The sequence below is a fragment of the Muntiacus reevesi genome, chromosome 21, assembly GCF_963930625.1.
Source record: "Muntiacus reevesi chromosome 21, mMunRee1.1, whole genome shotgun sequence".
Taxonomy (NCBI): domain Eukaryota; kingdom Metazoa; phylum Chordata; class Mammalia; order Artiodactyla; family Cervidae; genus Muntiacus; species Muntiacus reevesi.
The window spans coordinates 45,929,844-45,946,215 of record NC_089269.1 but is presented as its reverse complement, the minus strand read 5'-3'; the positions used below and the strand labels follow the sequence as shown (position 1 = coordinate 45,946,215).

General features: G+C 42.3%; 1 protein-coding gene across 4 annotated transcripts in view; it reads right to left on the bottom strand.

Moving 5' to 3' along the window:
• Positions 1-16,372, bottom strand: part of BACH1 (BTB domain and CNC homolog 1) — a 45,165-nt gene that overhangs the window by 14,874 nt on the left and 13,919 nt on the right. For all 4 annotated transcript variants that reach the window (XM_065913540.1, XM_065913543.1, XM_065913542.1 and 1 more), the window contains exon 2: positions 3,716-4,008. In XM_065913540.1, coding sequence (XP_065769612.1) covers positions 3,716-3,949 — 234 coding nt within the window. In that variant the 5' untranslated portion in view covers positions 3,950-4,008. The remainder of the gene's footprint in view (positions 1-3,715; positions 4,009-16,372) is intronic.

The window sequence follows — 16,372 nt, the reverse complement described above, 5'->3', positions numbered from 1 at the left end:
TTGGGTGAGAAAAAAAAAATTCTTCTCAGAAATGTAAAGCTAAGGGAATCTAGAAAAGCTTGCTTCTCACATCCGTTCATTGGGACCACACCCTCCACTTTATAGATTTCCACTCATGATGATCCATGGAGTATGATTTACTCATATGAGATAAAGATATAAACATTACCACACTTTCCACATTAGCGGAAAGAAGGCACCTATGGAATAAGGAACATGGATAAACGTCCAACACACTGTTTCAAGTGCTGGGGTCTGCTGCCATCCTAGTTTCATGCGGTTACCATATTTCAAACAACTCCTCAACTGTGATAAAGTACTACAGTGGAATTTTCAAGGCCGGAGAACAATACAGCTAAAGCAATGAAAGTATTCCTAACCATGCTGGACAGTAAATGGCTAACTATCAATTATCTTAGAGTTTGTAATAAAATGTTTAAAGATCCAGATTTACAAAGTGATCTACGTGAAGACCTAAAACTTGTGCCTACTACAGTCTCAGCAAAGATTCAAGAACTCTAGCTAATAAAACCTTTCAGCTCAAAATTGCACATTTACACCGAACCTGCCCCTGCAGAGAGAGGGGGAAACGACACCGACTGAGGGCATGGAAAACTTCACTCTAGGCTCAAAATACAAAAACTAATTTCAAAACACTGAACTCCAGTAAGAGTGGTCAAGATATAATTTTTCTGTGATCCTCTTAAACACCTGCTAAACTGGGTATACTTAATTAGCCTTTAAATGGCTAAAAAGATAATAAAATAAAAAGAACAAGACCAAATACTGGTGAAGATGTGGAGAAACTGGAAAACTCATACATTGCTGGTGGGAACGTAAAATGGTGCAGCCGCTCTGCAAACCAGTTTGGCAGTTTGTTATAAACATGCAATCACCATATGTCCCAGCAACTGCACTCCTATTCTTTCATGCCAGAAAAATGAAAACTCATCCTGCATAAGCGCTCACTGCAATGTCATTTGTAACAGCCCAAAATTGGAATTAGCCTGATTTCCTTCAATAGGTGTACAGCTGAATAAAAACCGGTACACCCACAGTATGTACTACTCAGCAATACAAAAGAATACACTGCGGATGCCTAAAACTTGGATAAATCTCAGAGAAATTACGTAAGAGGAAAAAGGACAATCCCAAAATGTCACCTACTGTGTGATTCCATTTATATGACATTTTTCAGATGACAAAACTTTAAGAAAGAACAGATTAGTGGTTGCCAGGGGTTAGGAATGGAGGGAGGGGGTGAGGGTGTATGGATGGAAACCAGGAAGGAAGTGAGTGCCAACACAAGGGATTCTCGGGTGGGCGCCGAAACTGTTCCGTTTTCTTACTGCGGTAGTGGATACACGGATCCACCCAGAAAACCAAACTGTAGAGAATTTCATAGCATACGCAATTTAGTACAAGAAAGACCAGGAAAGCCTAAGCTGGGTGAATTGCATTACTATCAAAATCCTGGCTGTGATACACTACAGTTTTGCAAAAATATTACCATTGGAAGAAGCTGAGCAGAGCGCAGCAAAGGGTCTCTCTGCCTTATGTCTTACAGCGGCATGTAAATTTACAATGATCTCAATAAATATTCTAATTGAGAAATTTTAAATAATTTAAAATAATCAAAGAGAGGCTTTAAAGACAGCTATACAATGATCTTTTCAATCTGTCATGATGAAACACTTCAAAGATCTGAAAATTTGTATTTTATATTCAAATTAGAATGAATGTATACATACACATGTGCATGCAGATACCTTTCCTTCCATATATATGAATCAAATTTTTTTCTGCTTGGAAAGTCTTTTTACGTTAATTGAAACTACAGATCATAATGAGGATATCTCCATTAGTATATGTGTTGCTATTTGTTAAAGAACAACGGCTGACTAATGGCTGACTGATAGCTGGCCCTTCTCGCCACTGCCTCAGTGTTGTATCATTTGTTCCGACTTCTGCCACAGAACTGACAACGTGCAGCTACCATTCATGGATGTCTGTATGCATGGCCAGCAATAAGCTAAACTGGAGACTCAGTGTCATCACAGAATAGCCCACACAAACCTGTCGTACACAGACAGGTTCTATATACTTTGTCCAAATTCCTTTTAATAACTTCTAATATGGACTGCAGAAGACTCTTGAGAGTCCCTTGGACTGCAAGGAGATCCAACTAGTCAATCCTAAAGGAGATCAGTCCTGAATATTCACTGGAAGGACTGATACTGAAACTAAAGCTCCAACACTTTGGCCACCTGATGTGAAGAACCGACTCATTTGAAAAGACCCTGATGCTGGGAAAGATTGAAGGAGGGAGGAGAAGGGGACGACAGAGGATGAGATGGTTGGATGGCATCACCAACTCAATGGAGATTTGAGTTTACACAAACTCTGGGAGACAGTGAAGGACCCGGAATCCTTGCCTGCTGCAGTCCATAGTGTCACAAATTGTCAGATACAACTTAACAATGAACAAAATGTGTGTCCCAATGCCACAAGGCTCAGCACTCTTCTAGTTGTAGTCACTAATGAAACCAAACTGTTAAAAAGAGTCAGTGTACCCAGCACTCCTGCCCTAAGAGTCATCTCTTGGAGGTAGGATGGTAACAAGGACCTAAGTGTCTAGGTGCCTGAGCTCCATAATAGGCCTGCAGGGAAAGGTGTGTAAGAACAACACTCCATAAATATGATACAAAATCACCTTTCTTCTACCCATGCCATTGTCTCAACCTCAAGAAAGAAGAAAGGGAGAGAACCCTTCTGGAGTACCTAACAGCCACCTGTAGACCAAATGAGGAGGCTGGAATGCATAATCTTATTATTAGGTTTTCTCCAAATTCTAAAACATCTGGCTTGAAAACCGAATAGATCTGGCAACTGGGACTCATAGTTAAAACAATAAAACTGAGCAGCACAGGGAGGCTGTCCCCAGTAACTCCCTTTCAGCCCCGTCCACGAAGGCAGGTCAGTCATAGCCAAGTGCAGGCTTGGGAGGACCCTGATCCCTGCCACAGCTGTCCATCACAGGAAAAGGTCCAAAGGGGGAGTCCCGCCCAGCTGTGCAGCCTCTCCGAATGCCCATATTCACCAGCGAATCATTTCATTAAAACATAACAGAGGGTCGAGTTATTCAACGGCCCAACAAATAATTAACTAACATCCAAAGTTATCATTGCAGGGACTTCCCTGGAAGTCCAGGGGTTAAGATTCTGCACGTCTACTGCCGGGGACAGTGGTTCGATCCCTGGTGGGGGAACTACAATCCGCCTGCCTTGCTGATGCTGCTAAGTCGCATCAGTCGTGTCCGACTCTGTGCGACCCCACAGACGGCAACCCACCAGGCTTCCCCGTCCCTGGGATTCTCCAGGCAAGAACACTGGAGCGGGTTGCCATTTCCTTCCCCAAAGTATGAAAGTGAAAAGTGAAAGTGAAGTCGCTCAGTGTTCGACTCTTAGTGACCCCATGGACTGCAGCCTACCAGGCTCCTCCGTCCATGGGAGTTTCCAGGCAAGAGTACTGGAGTGGGTGCGGCCAAAAAAATAAAGTGAACCAGTTGACATGGAAAAGGCCCGGATGTCTACGAAGCAAGTTAAATGTGCAGCCGCAGAAGCACGGGCAAGGGATGCCCGGGAGACGGGGTTCTGCCCTAGCGGGATCAACCAGGAGAGACTTGGTTGCGCGAACGCGGGGCGAGCTCTCCCACCTCTCCGGGCAGCGTGATGCGCGGCTCCGAGCCGGTCAGGCCGGCGAGCCGGGCGTGGAAGTAGGCGCTGCAGGCGGCCAGCACGGCGCGGTGCGCGCGGAAGGGCCGGCCCTCCACCAGCACCGTCACGTCGCACAGCTCGTCCTTCCGCCGCTGCTCGTCCAGGCAGCGCAGCACGTGCGCGCCGTGCACCGACGACTCGTAGGCGAACACCGCGTTCTCACCCAGCCACATTCTGCGTTCGGGGCTGCGTCGGGAGGGTCCGAGAGAGCATGCTTCTGACGGTCGTCAACCTGCCGAGACACAGGCCGCGGTCACTCACGGAACGGCTTGGGAAAGAGGTCTGTCCCGGCGGCCCCGGCAGACACCCATCACCACGTGGCTGCTGTTTAGTTGCTCAGTCGTGTCCGACTCTCTGCGACCTCATGGACTGGGGCCCTCCAGGCTCCTCGGTCCACGGGGATTTTCCCGGCAAGAATACTGGAGTGGATTGCCATTTCCTTCTCCAGGGGATCAAACCCACCTCTCCTACATTGGCGGGTGGGTTCTGAACCACTGGGCCACTTGGGAACACCCACCCTCCCCCATCAGATTAAAATATTCATCACCAAAACCCAAATGAAAACAAAAGCTTCTACCTCAAACAGACTCAGGGTCAAGTGATCGGTGTGCACGGATCCATGGCACCATACCCATGGCATCCAGGACTACAGAGCTGATGCTTTTCCCTCCTATCTTAAGCTTTTAAATTATCAGGTGTATTGATTTAGTACTCTAATTTTAATGTTGGCATGAAACAAAGATGGCTTCTTTTTTTAGAAATTTTATCTTGAGAACCTGGGTGTCTGGTTTTAAAAAGGTACTGGCATACCCCAATGATCTGTACTGTTCTAGGGCAGGATAGCTTAGGAGTGGATGTGACTTGAACTTAATACATTTTTTAAGGATGTTCAAATTCAGAACTCGGCAGATTCATCTCCTGACCCTAAACACGGTCCTAAAATAAACTGCTTGAGGAAACTGGATCCCAAAGATTTCAGGTGGACAATTTTGAAGTGTGTCCATATTCCACTGGAGATTAAAGAGGCCCAACTAAAAGAACTGTAGGCTGACAGACATGGTAACTGTAGATTCAGCAAAAAAAAAAAAAAAAAATTTAAGGGCTATCTCATCTTAAAGATTATGACTTTAGAGGAATGAGGTGATCTGCAGTGCAAAGAATCAGAACACGTGAAATTCCTTAAAAATATACTGACAAACAATTTGGCCTACGTTACACATAATGAAAAGAAACCTTTTAAAAGAAAAAAGGCTCCTGCAAGCCTAGACGCATTTATTCACTTCACTTCATTTAATATAGATTTTTGAAAAGCAATTTTTATAATAATAGGAAACATATTCTTGGGGTGAAGGACGGGAAGACCTTTTGAAACAAGGATTTTATGGCTCTGAAATGAGGCATTTTGTACAAAGAAAACAGCTCCAATGAGCAAACAGGTAAGGCTGAGAAGTTTCTGGGTGGCATCCCAATGGGTTGCTTTAAGACATCAATGGGAGCGTGTAGGTCACCAGAGGTCACCCTGTGGGCTGGGCTAAACGGTGGAACAGGCACACAGCACTCCACATTCTCTGTGTCCCCCGTTTCCCAACACTTGACAGCAGGCAGGAGGGTGTGATGCCCCAGAACGAGGGACACATCCTACAAAAGGCAAAGCTCCTCCAACACGAAGAAGAGGATTTCCTTGATTTCAAGACTCAGGTCTGTCAGACCAGATCTTCGTAATGAATCTTTTTACATAACAAGTCTTACTTAACACTACAAAATGTAGCTAACAAATAGGACTATTCCATCATTAACAACATGGTTTACCATGCAGAGAAACTCTTGGTTTTCTCAAAATGCTAAAACAAAAGAGAATGTTATTAAAAAAATGTGTATTTTTAAAAAACACATACTAACATAAGTGTGTGCATGCCTGCTAAGTCGCTTCAGTCATATCATCTCCGTGCAACCCTATGGACTGTAAGTCACCAGACTCCTCTGTCCATGGGATTCTCCAGGCAAGAATACTTGAGTGAGTTGCCATGTCCTTCTCCAGGGGAACTTCCCAACCCAGGGATTGAACCCGTGTCTCATGTCTCCTGCATCGGCAGGCAATTTCTTCACGATTAGCACCACCTGAGAGGCCCATACTAATACAGAGTAGCCTCCAAACATTTTTTCATCATATATATATGCCCACATACATACAAACAACTACAGGCTTCCCTGGTGGCTCAGTCGGAAAAGAATCTGCCTGCAATGCAGGAGACCTAGGTTCAATCTCTGGGTCAGGAAGACCGCCTGGAAAAGGAAATGACAACCCACTCCAGTATTCTTGCCTGGAGAATTCCATGGACAGAGGAGACTGGTGGGCTATAGTCCACTGGGTTGCAAAGAGTGACTGAGGGACTGAACTGAACCAGCCAAAAAAAGGAAAAAAAAAGGACAGTTTAGTTGCTAAATTGTGTCTGACTCTCTGACCCATGAACTGGAGCCCACCTGGCTCCTCTGTCCATGCAATTTCCCAGGCAAGAATACTGGAGTGGGCTTTGATTTCCTACTCCAAGGGATCTTCCTGATCCAGGGACCACAAGCTCCTCACAGGGTGATCCCTGTTTTTCTTCTGAAGCTTACTCATGTCCTAAAACATGAAAGTCCTCAAATGTTCCATGACTCAGTAAACATTACTTTTTTCACAGTTGTTACACGCCAAACAAAAATGAAAGGAGAAATAAAAACTACTAAATCCAGATAGACCAGACCCAAAGTTATGTCCCAGTCTCTGCAATCCCATGGATTGTACCCTGCCAGGTGCCTCTGTCCATGGGATTCTCCAAGAAAGAATACTGGAGTGCGCTGCCATCTCTTCCTCCAGGGGTATCTTCCCAACCCAGGGATCAAACATCTCCTGCATGGGCAGGCGGGTTCTTTACCACTAGTGCCAACTGGGAAGCCCCAATCATAGGTGAATTCCACCTCAAAGACATGATGTCTCAGTAAACACACAAGACACGCATCTATGAGTTCTGTTCTACTTATGTGTTCTTTTTTAAGGTGCTCATTATAGCTGAAATATTAAGTTCCTCAGAAACAGTCAATGAAAATAAAATCTCTCACTATGTGGTTAAACTTTTCCCAAGGTCAAGGATCACAACCTATCATTTATTTACTGATTCAGCATACTACATGAAATCATGGCAACTTGAAAACCACGTCCAAGGACTAACTTGACTTTCGGGTTGTGCCCACATTAAAAGGGTAGTAAATTCCCTTTCACAATTGGTCTTGGTATTTCAGTTATCAACATGAGGAACTGCTGTTAACAGTAGTGGGGAGGAACTGTCATTCAATGAAACTATATCTGGTGTGTGTGGTACTGCAGGGACCACTGCCCTCCACTTTATCCAAGACTGTCCACCTCCCCAGCCACGCCGGATTCAACAGCTGACCGCATGCCTTGCAGTATCCCAGCACAAGTCCCCAGCCTTCTTAATTCTTTCCCATCACCTGCCCTGATGATGATATAAAGCTACATAAATCCTACCCTCATACTCTGTGAAGCCACCATGAAAAACTGGGGAAATTCCTCAAAAAAATGAAGAACAGAACTACTGTATAATTCAACCAATCCACTTCAGGGTATTAATCCAAAGAATATGAAGACACCAACTATAAAACATACACACCCTCATGTTCAATGAAGCATTATTTATCATAGCCAAGATATGAAAATAACATAAATGCCCATCAATGGATGAACGGATAGAGATGTGATGGACATTTACACTACCCAGCCATAAAAAAATGAAATCTTGCCATTTTGACAGTATAATGTTAAGTGAAATATGTCAGATGGAGAAAGTTAACTATTGTGTGATTCTCACTCATATATGTAATCTAAAGAAAACAAACAAAACAAAATAAAATCCATATACACAGAGACTAGACTGCTGGTTACTAGAGGGGAACGGGCTTCCCCGATAGCTCAGATGGTAAAGAATCAGCCTGCAATATGGGAGACCCGGGTTCGATCCCTGGGTCAGGAAGATCCTCTGGAGAAGGATATGGAAACTCACTCCAGTATTCTTGCCTGGAAAATCCCACGGACAGAGAAGCCTGGCGGGCTGCAGGCCTTGGGGTTGCAACGAATCGGACGCCACTGAGCAACTAACACTTTCACTTTTACTTACTAGAAGTGAACAGGGATCAGGACGAGCAAAACAGATGAAAGGGGCCAACTGTCTGGGTGGTGATGAATGGAAACTAGACATTTGGCGGTTATTACTTTGTAATGTATACAGATGTGGAATTGTAATGGTGAACACCTGAAGGTTATATATGTAATTGGCATATAATGTTTATATACCAATTTTACCTCAATTTAAAAAAAACTGTACTGAAAGACACTGAAGAACACATAAATAAATGGAGAGGGACTTTCACATAAAACAAGCAAGGCCCAATTCCCACAGAGTTGCTGTCAGCCCACATGTAATCCAGTCATTACATGCTGCTCCAACTAGTTCGTTCACTACTCGTCTCAAGAGAGAGTTTATTTTTGGCTCAGTCCCCTTGTTCAGGCAGTTCTGGGTGACAGGCTAGCTCATAAATTCATGGCCAGCTTACAGCTTTGGGCCATATGCCAACACCAAGTTCCAACAGCTGCAGCTGAGAGAAGCTAGAAAATCAGGGCGTCAAACGGCCACCTGGGACGGTCCCTCTGAAAAGGGTCCAGCCTCCTTGTAAGTGGGCTGACCTGAGTCCTCCCAGAAACCTGGGCCTCGGCCCTGAGACCTGCCACGCTCGGCCCCGGGCCCCAGCCCCCTCCCAAGCCCTGGTGCCTCTGCCCCTTGCAGCTAAGACCCACCTGTGTCCATCTGTCCTGCTACAACTCCAGTCCAAGACACACTGGCTTGTGCCTAGATAAATGCTGTTTATCCTCTTATAAGGCCTCACCAGCTCACACATGTACAAATATAATTATGTAAAATAAAAAGTGCCACAAATGTTCACCCAGCAATATTTTATCCTTACTAGAGCAACATAGTCTAATTTCTACTCTATTAAAATTAAAAAAAAAAAAAATCCAGTTGTGATCCACTCCAATTTTAAGAACCAGTAACGGGCCACGAGCTCACACACTGAAACCACAGCACTGGCCGCCAGAGCAGGGCCTGGCACCTACAGCCCGGGGCTCACCTCTCGGCCCTGCCCCTCGCTGGCTGTGTGGCTCAGGCAACCTGCTCAGCCTCGCTGGGGGGGGGTCTCGGTTTCAAACAAGGCTAACAAGAGCACCTCACTGGGCTGCTGTGAGGCTTACATGAAGATGAGGGTGAAGGGTTGAGCACACTGGCCCAAAGCCAACAAACTTTAAATAACAGTGGCTATTAACGACGATAATAAAAACAACAAAAGCCTCAGTCCCCTCAATCCCCTCATGATCCCCTCCAATTTATTCCCCTCCATCAAAGTTACAGCTCCCTTGCTAAAAACCCCACAATGTCTTCCAAATTCCTTATGATCAATTCTAAATGCTCAGCATGTCCTCCAGACCTGCATGGTCGGGTTGTCTGTGAATCCAGCCTTACCTCAAAGCCTCTGTCTCCCTCTCTTGCTGTTCTCCAGCCTGACCATCCTTCCTCCCTGCTCCACAGGCACCAAGCTCCTTCCAACCTCAGGACCTTTGCACATGCTGTCCCCACCCCCTGGACTTTTACTCCTCAGCTGGCCAACTCCTCACCTGTTAGGTCTCAGCTTGAATGTCAACACCGTGCCTGACTTGTTCTCTGTCATAGCTCAAGCTTGTAACAGAATGCCTGGCCCAATGCAGGTACCTGCTTCTGGATGTATGGCGGCATTTATAGTATAAACCCAAAACACAGATCATCTAACTTCATCTTCCAGACACAGCACAGCCAGCCACTCCAACACACAGAGCAACAATGCCACTGAGCCAAGTACTCAGAGAAAAGCCCTTGGATGGCTTTCCCAGAGTCAGAAATACAATCACCTGACCCTGACCTCACTAGCGTGAAGCCCTACAAAAAGTTATTCTGAAATTCAAATTCAACTCTCCTAATTCTGAAAACCATCCAGGTGGTCAGTAATCTATTTTTACCAAATAATATTAACTAAGGGATGACTAAATTAGGTAAGAATGGTACACTCAGTCACCTTCTGACATTTTTCAACCATGAACAGTAAGCTGTAACATCCCCAGAGAGTCTTAAGGGCCTAAAATTCTGTGAATTTATTAACTCCAAGTTGAGATTCCTATGTTACACCTGAATTTTCCTATGTTCTTAGAAATAGAAACAATTGTTATAATTCAAAACAAAGGTTCACTGACCTAAGCAAATTGCTGATTCATTCAGTAATGCTGATAAAGGATGAATAGGCATTTTAAAGCTTCCTGCATCTCAATTTGGAAATAACTTCTGCTCTCTGCTCAGTACACAACTTAAATTTTAACAATTATCTCTTAGTATTTTGCTTTCCAAGCCGATTTTTTAAAAATGAAACAAGCTCCTGTGGCTTTATTACATTTTAATAACTTTAAGGTAACTTACTTAAAAAAACTACACAAACTTTTAAAATCCTGAGGTGAATATTCCATGACAGAACCAGATCTATAACGCTTCAGAACAGAAATTCAGAATGAAGATGAAGTTCCATGTATACAAAAGAGCTGGACTTTTACTCACTTCAGTGAAAAGTCTCACAACTTGGTTGTTTTTAATTCTCAGTGGAGAAGGGCATGGGGAGTAGCCTAACACCAAGGGTCATATAAGAGGGGAGGACCATCACCAAACATCCTTCAACTTTCACGTAACGAGGACAAATGTTCTTTCTTCAAGTGCCTGCCTGTGCCATAGAGCAGACTGGTGCAGTGAAAACACACTCAAAAGAGACAGTCCCTACATTTAAGAAGAATATAGCCTCGAAATGTTTGAAATGAAAATGATACCTTGGAGTGAAAGATATGACAATGATCACTATAATCAACTTACACAGGAATGTGGGCAGTTTCTAAAGGTTATCTGCAGAAAGACTTCAAATAAAAACTACTTTCTGGTCAATTCTCATTTAACCATAATGTTCAATTAATTGGAAAGGGAATATAGAAGGGGGCAGCAAATGCTTAAATAGCACCACTGACTCAAAGTCATGAATTTGAGCAAACTCTGGGAGATACTAAAGGACAGAGGAGCCTGGCGTGCTGCAGTCCTTGCAGTCACAAAGAGTCAGACATGCCTTAGAGACTCAAGGACAACATCAAAGGAAGAAAGAACATAGGAAATCCAAGCTCCAGAACCAACAGAGGAGGAACAGATTCTTCTGTTAAATCCTCTTACTACAACGAATGTAGGAAACAATGCAGCCTTTGATTTGTGTCACATGTGGCAGCTATTCAACTCTTAATGGGACTGTTATATCTCAGTGGAGTAGGACTGTTTTGAAAACAAGAACTAGCAACTGGAGTTGGCTCATACCAGTTCAGTGTATTTACTGAATTATGCATTTTCTACCACGCACTTGTCACTCACTGTTTTATGTATCCACTCAGAGGTAGGATTTACACTGAATGAACTGCACTATTTAAAATACAGAATTCAGTGAGTTTTGATAGTTGTAAGTGTGAATGAAATCACCACCACAATTGAGATAAATTTCCATCCCTTCTCACGATCCCATGTGCCTCTCTGAGGTCTCCCCCTGGTCACATGGTCCCAGGGAACCAACGATTTGCATTCATGTCACTGTCAATTCGTGTGCATTTTCCGTGACTTCTGTGTAAACAGAACAACATGTTCTATTTAAATAAACAGAACGTGCTTCGGCCTTGGGTTTCTTTCACTCAGTTTAATGACAATTGGGATGCGTACATTCAATGTTTGGGTTCTTTACTGCTGAGCAGTACTCCATTATACGTACATACCACCATATGTTTATCCCTTTCACGGTGGATGCACTATTTATTGTCATAAAGATGTGTGCTCGTGTGCTAAGTCACTTCAGTTGTGGCTGACACTTTGCGACTCCACGGACAGTAGGCTACCAGGCTCCTCTGTCCATGGGACTCTCCAGACAAGAATACTGGAATGGGTTGTCGTACTCTCCTCCAGGGGATCCTCCCGACCCAGGGATCAAACCTGTGTCTCATTCGTCTACCTACCCTGGCCAGCAAGTTCTTTACCACTAGCGCCACCTGGGAAGCCCGTAATAAAGATGCACTGCTTCCAGTTTGGGGGTTGCTATAATAAAGCTTCAGGGAACATCTTCACAGACATATACTTCATTTCTCTTGGGTAACTAAATACCTAGAAGTGGAGAAGCTGAGTGATATGGCGAGTTTCTGTTTAACTTCTTAGAAACTGCTAAACACTTTTCCAAAGTAATTGTACCATTTTCTTGCTACCAGCAGTGTGTGGTAACTCCAGATGCTCCACATTCTCACCAATCTTGGTTATGTCAGTCTTTTTCATCTTAGCTAGCCTAACAAATATACAGTGGTACAGCGGGAGCTGGCGAAGGACAGGGAAGCCTGGCATGCTGCAGTCCATGGGGCTGCCAAGAGTCGAACACAACTGAGCAAGTAAACAACAGTGCTGTGGTTTTAGTTTGCATTTTTTGATGGCTAATAATGTTGAGCATCTCTATATATGCTTGTTAGCCATCTGTGTATCTTCTTCTGTGAAATGTCTGTCCAATTATTCTGTCCATTTTTAACTGGACTGTCTTCTTCTCGAGTTGAAAGGGCCAGCAGTGACTCTATACAGCAATTTTGGGAGAACTCACCTCTAACAAACTGAGTCTTCTGAGACATGAACATGGCACATCTCTCCATTTATTTAGGTCTTCCTTAATTCTCTTGGCATTATTCTGAAGGTTCTTAGGAAAGAGATCTGGCACATCTTTTGTTAAACTTATTCTTAAGTATTTTGGGTTTTTTTTTAATAGTTACTATAAACAGACTTGTTTGTTAAACTTCACTTTCTGGTTCTCTTCTGATACTATAAACATAAAATTTATGTTTTTAAATATTAACCTTGAATTCTCCACAACCTTACTTCACTTATTAGATCTGTTTCTTTGTAGGTTTCTTAGGATTGTCTATGTACACAATCATGTCATCTGCATATAGAGACAGTTTTACTTCTTCCCATCTTTACACTTTTTTTCCCCTTACTGCAATGATTCGGTCGTGAGAGTGGTAAGAAAGGGCATCCTTGCCTTATTCCCCTGTAAAGAAAATGTTCAGTATTTCATCATGAAATATGACGTTAACTATGGGTTTTCTAAGATAGGCAACTGATGGGCAGAAAGGGAGATGCAGTAGTTACTATGCCAGTTCACTTAGGACTCCTGCAAGATGCTCAAAGGGAAAATGAAAAAAAAAAAAAAAGCAGAGTGAAAACTTCCAACAGTTCCCCCTGAAGAGTAAAATTCCCAAACTCACTCAGCCTCTTCCAAGGGTACCTTCGTTCCTACACCTTTCTAAGTATATGCCCCAGATATCTACAGACTGCACAATCAGGGACTAGAGATAAACAAGGACAGAGATTAATTATCAGAGGACACACCTAAGCCTAACTCTCTCAGAGCCTTTGTCGCTGTCTGCTCTGGAGATCACCAGAGGCATTTTATACCTGGAGGACAGCCCTGCCAGTGGGCCAATCACTTCACGTCCCTCTGACAATTCTTTTTTTGGAGGGAGGGGGAGAACGACAGGAACAGTACTTCATCTTGTTGTTCAGTCGCTTAGTCCTCTCGGACTCTGCTGGGAGGATCAAATGAAATAATATACCTAATGCTCTTAGGAGAGCGCCTGACACATACCAGTGTTCCATAATTGTTAGCAATTATTTGAATTTGATGTTAGAAATGTTTCTGAAAACATAAAAGAACCTGAAGATCCAAAGCAATCTTGAAAAAGAAAAACAGAGCTGGAGCTATCAGGCTCCCGGACTTCAGACTATACTACAAAGGTACAGTAGTCAATGCAGCATAATATGGGCACAAAAACAGAAATGTAGATCAACAGAACAGGAAAGAAAACACAGCAATAAACCCGTGCACCTATGGTCAATCAATCTATGACAAAGCAGACAAAAATATACAATAGAGAAGAAAGAGTCTCTTCAGTAAGTGGTGCTAGGAAAACTGAACAGCTAAGTGTAAAACTAACTTAGAACATTCTATAACACCATACACCAAAATAAATGCAAAATGGATTAAAGACCTAAATGTAACAATGGATACTATAAAACTCTGAGGAAAACACAAGCAGGACACACTTTGACAAAAATCAGAGCGTATCTTTTTGAATTCATCTCCCAGAGTAATGGAAATAAAACAAAAACAAATAGGACCTAATGAAAGTTAAAAGCTTTTGCACTGCAAAGGAAACATTAAGCAAAATGAAAAGACAACCTACTAATGGGAAAAAAATATTGCAAATGATGCAACCAACAAGGGATTAGTCTCCAAAACACACAAACAATTCATACAGCTTATTATCAAAAACACAAACAACCCAATCAAAAAAATTGGCAGAAGACCTAACAGACATTTCACTAAAGAAGACATACAGATGGCCAAGAGGCACATGAAAAGATGCTCAACATCACAAATAATTAGAGAAACGCATATCAAAACCATAATGGGTGTCACCTCACACTAGTCAGAAGGGCCATCATCAAAAAAATCTACAAATAACAACTGCTGAAGAGAGCGTGGAGAAAAAGGAACCCTCCTTCAGTGCTGGTGGGAATGTAAATTCATATAGTCACTGTGGAGAACAGTATGGAGGTTCCTTAAAAAACTAAAAACAGAGCTACCATACGATCCTACAATCTTTTTCCCAGAAAAAACCACAGTTTGAAAAGATATATGCACCCCAATGTTCACTGCAGCACTAGTGTCAATAACCAAGATGCTGAAGCAACCTAAATATCCATCGACAGGTAAACGGATAAAGATGTGGTATGTGTATATATATTTATGTATACACACACACACACACACACACACACACACACACACACACACACACAATGGAATATTACTCAGCCTTAAAAAAGAATGAAATAATACCATTTGCAACAAGTATGAACCTAAATAGTATCATACTAAGCCAGACAAATATCATATGATATCACTTATATGTGGAATCTTAAAGAAAAGATACAAATAAATTTACATATAAAATAGAAATAGACCCACAGACACATGAAACAAACTTATGCTTATGAAAGGGGAAAGGAGGGGCAGGAGGAGGGATAAATTGGGAGTTTTGGATTAACATATAAACATTACTACACAGAAAACCAACCAGGATGTACTATACAGCACAGGGTACTGTACTCGATATTCTCAAATAATCTGTTAAAAAAGAAGAATATGAATATGTGTGTGTGTGTATCTGAATCACTTTGCTATACACCCGAAACTAACACAACATTGTAAATCAACTATATTTCAATAAAAAATCAATGTTTTTGTGTGGCACTGGGTGACCTTGAAACTGCAAGGAGAGAAGTGTAATAGCATGTTACTTAACTTTCCAGTGTTCAATATTGACACAGGTATAATAACATCAACACTGCTAACTGGTTTTCCTTTTTCAGAACAAATAATGGGAGACTTAATCATGGTTATTAAATGAAATGTAATTATTAACCTTGACAAATGAAGGGGAGAGGGTGACAGAGAGAATCAGACAGAATCCAAAGGAAAAGCAGTATTTCTTTACGACTTATACTGAGTCAAAAGGCACCGCGTTAGACACTGTTATCTGCAAACAGATAGCATCTTAGGTTCATAAATATACTGAGGCAGAAACAAACTAGAGAGACAGAGGTAACCACCAAAAACAAGAAACAGCAGAAATGGGTGAAGATCATCTCTGAAGCCAAACTAGGCGTGCGATAAATGAGACTGCTTTACGACAAATCTATTGCTTTTAAATCAAAAACATGTAATACTTTGTAAAAACATAAACCTAAAAGATGTTTAAACAGACAATAAACAAAATAAAAAAACAGTGAAACTCAGTTAAAGTCTAAACTGCTGATAACTTAGCTGTGAGTTTTATTGCAACATTTTAAAGATTCTTCAAATAGAAAAGGAATTTGATAAAAGAGAAAAATCTATCTTTAACCAAAATCTTAGATTACTTTGACAAAACTAGGAGATAGTCAGGAAAGAAAAATATAGTAAGATTTCTTATTGTTTGAGAACAATGTTATACATACTGTTTAATATTCCATATTGACAAAGATATCAATTCAAATAGATTCTTTAAAATTTTAAGGGTATCCTTTAGGGAAACAAACTGTTAAACTGCCTAACGGAAGAGACCCTGATGCTGAGAAAGATTGCAGGCAGGAGGACAAGGGGACGACAGAGGATGAGATGGCTGGATGGCATCACCGACTGGACAGACATGAGTTTGAGCAAGCTCCGGGAGCTGGTGATGGACAGGGAGGCCTGGCCTGTTGCAGTCCATGGGATTGCAAAGAGTCGGACACAAACAGCGCCTGAACTGAGAGCACTGATTCTCTGAAATCTGTTGTATTTCTGCCAAGAAAACCACTCACATAACAAAATTT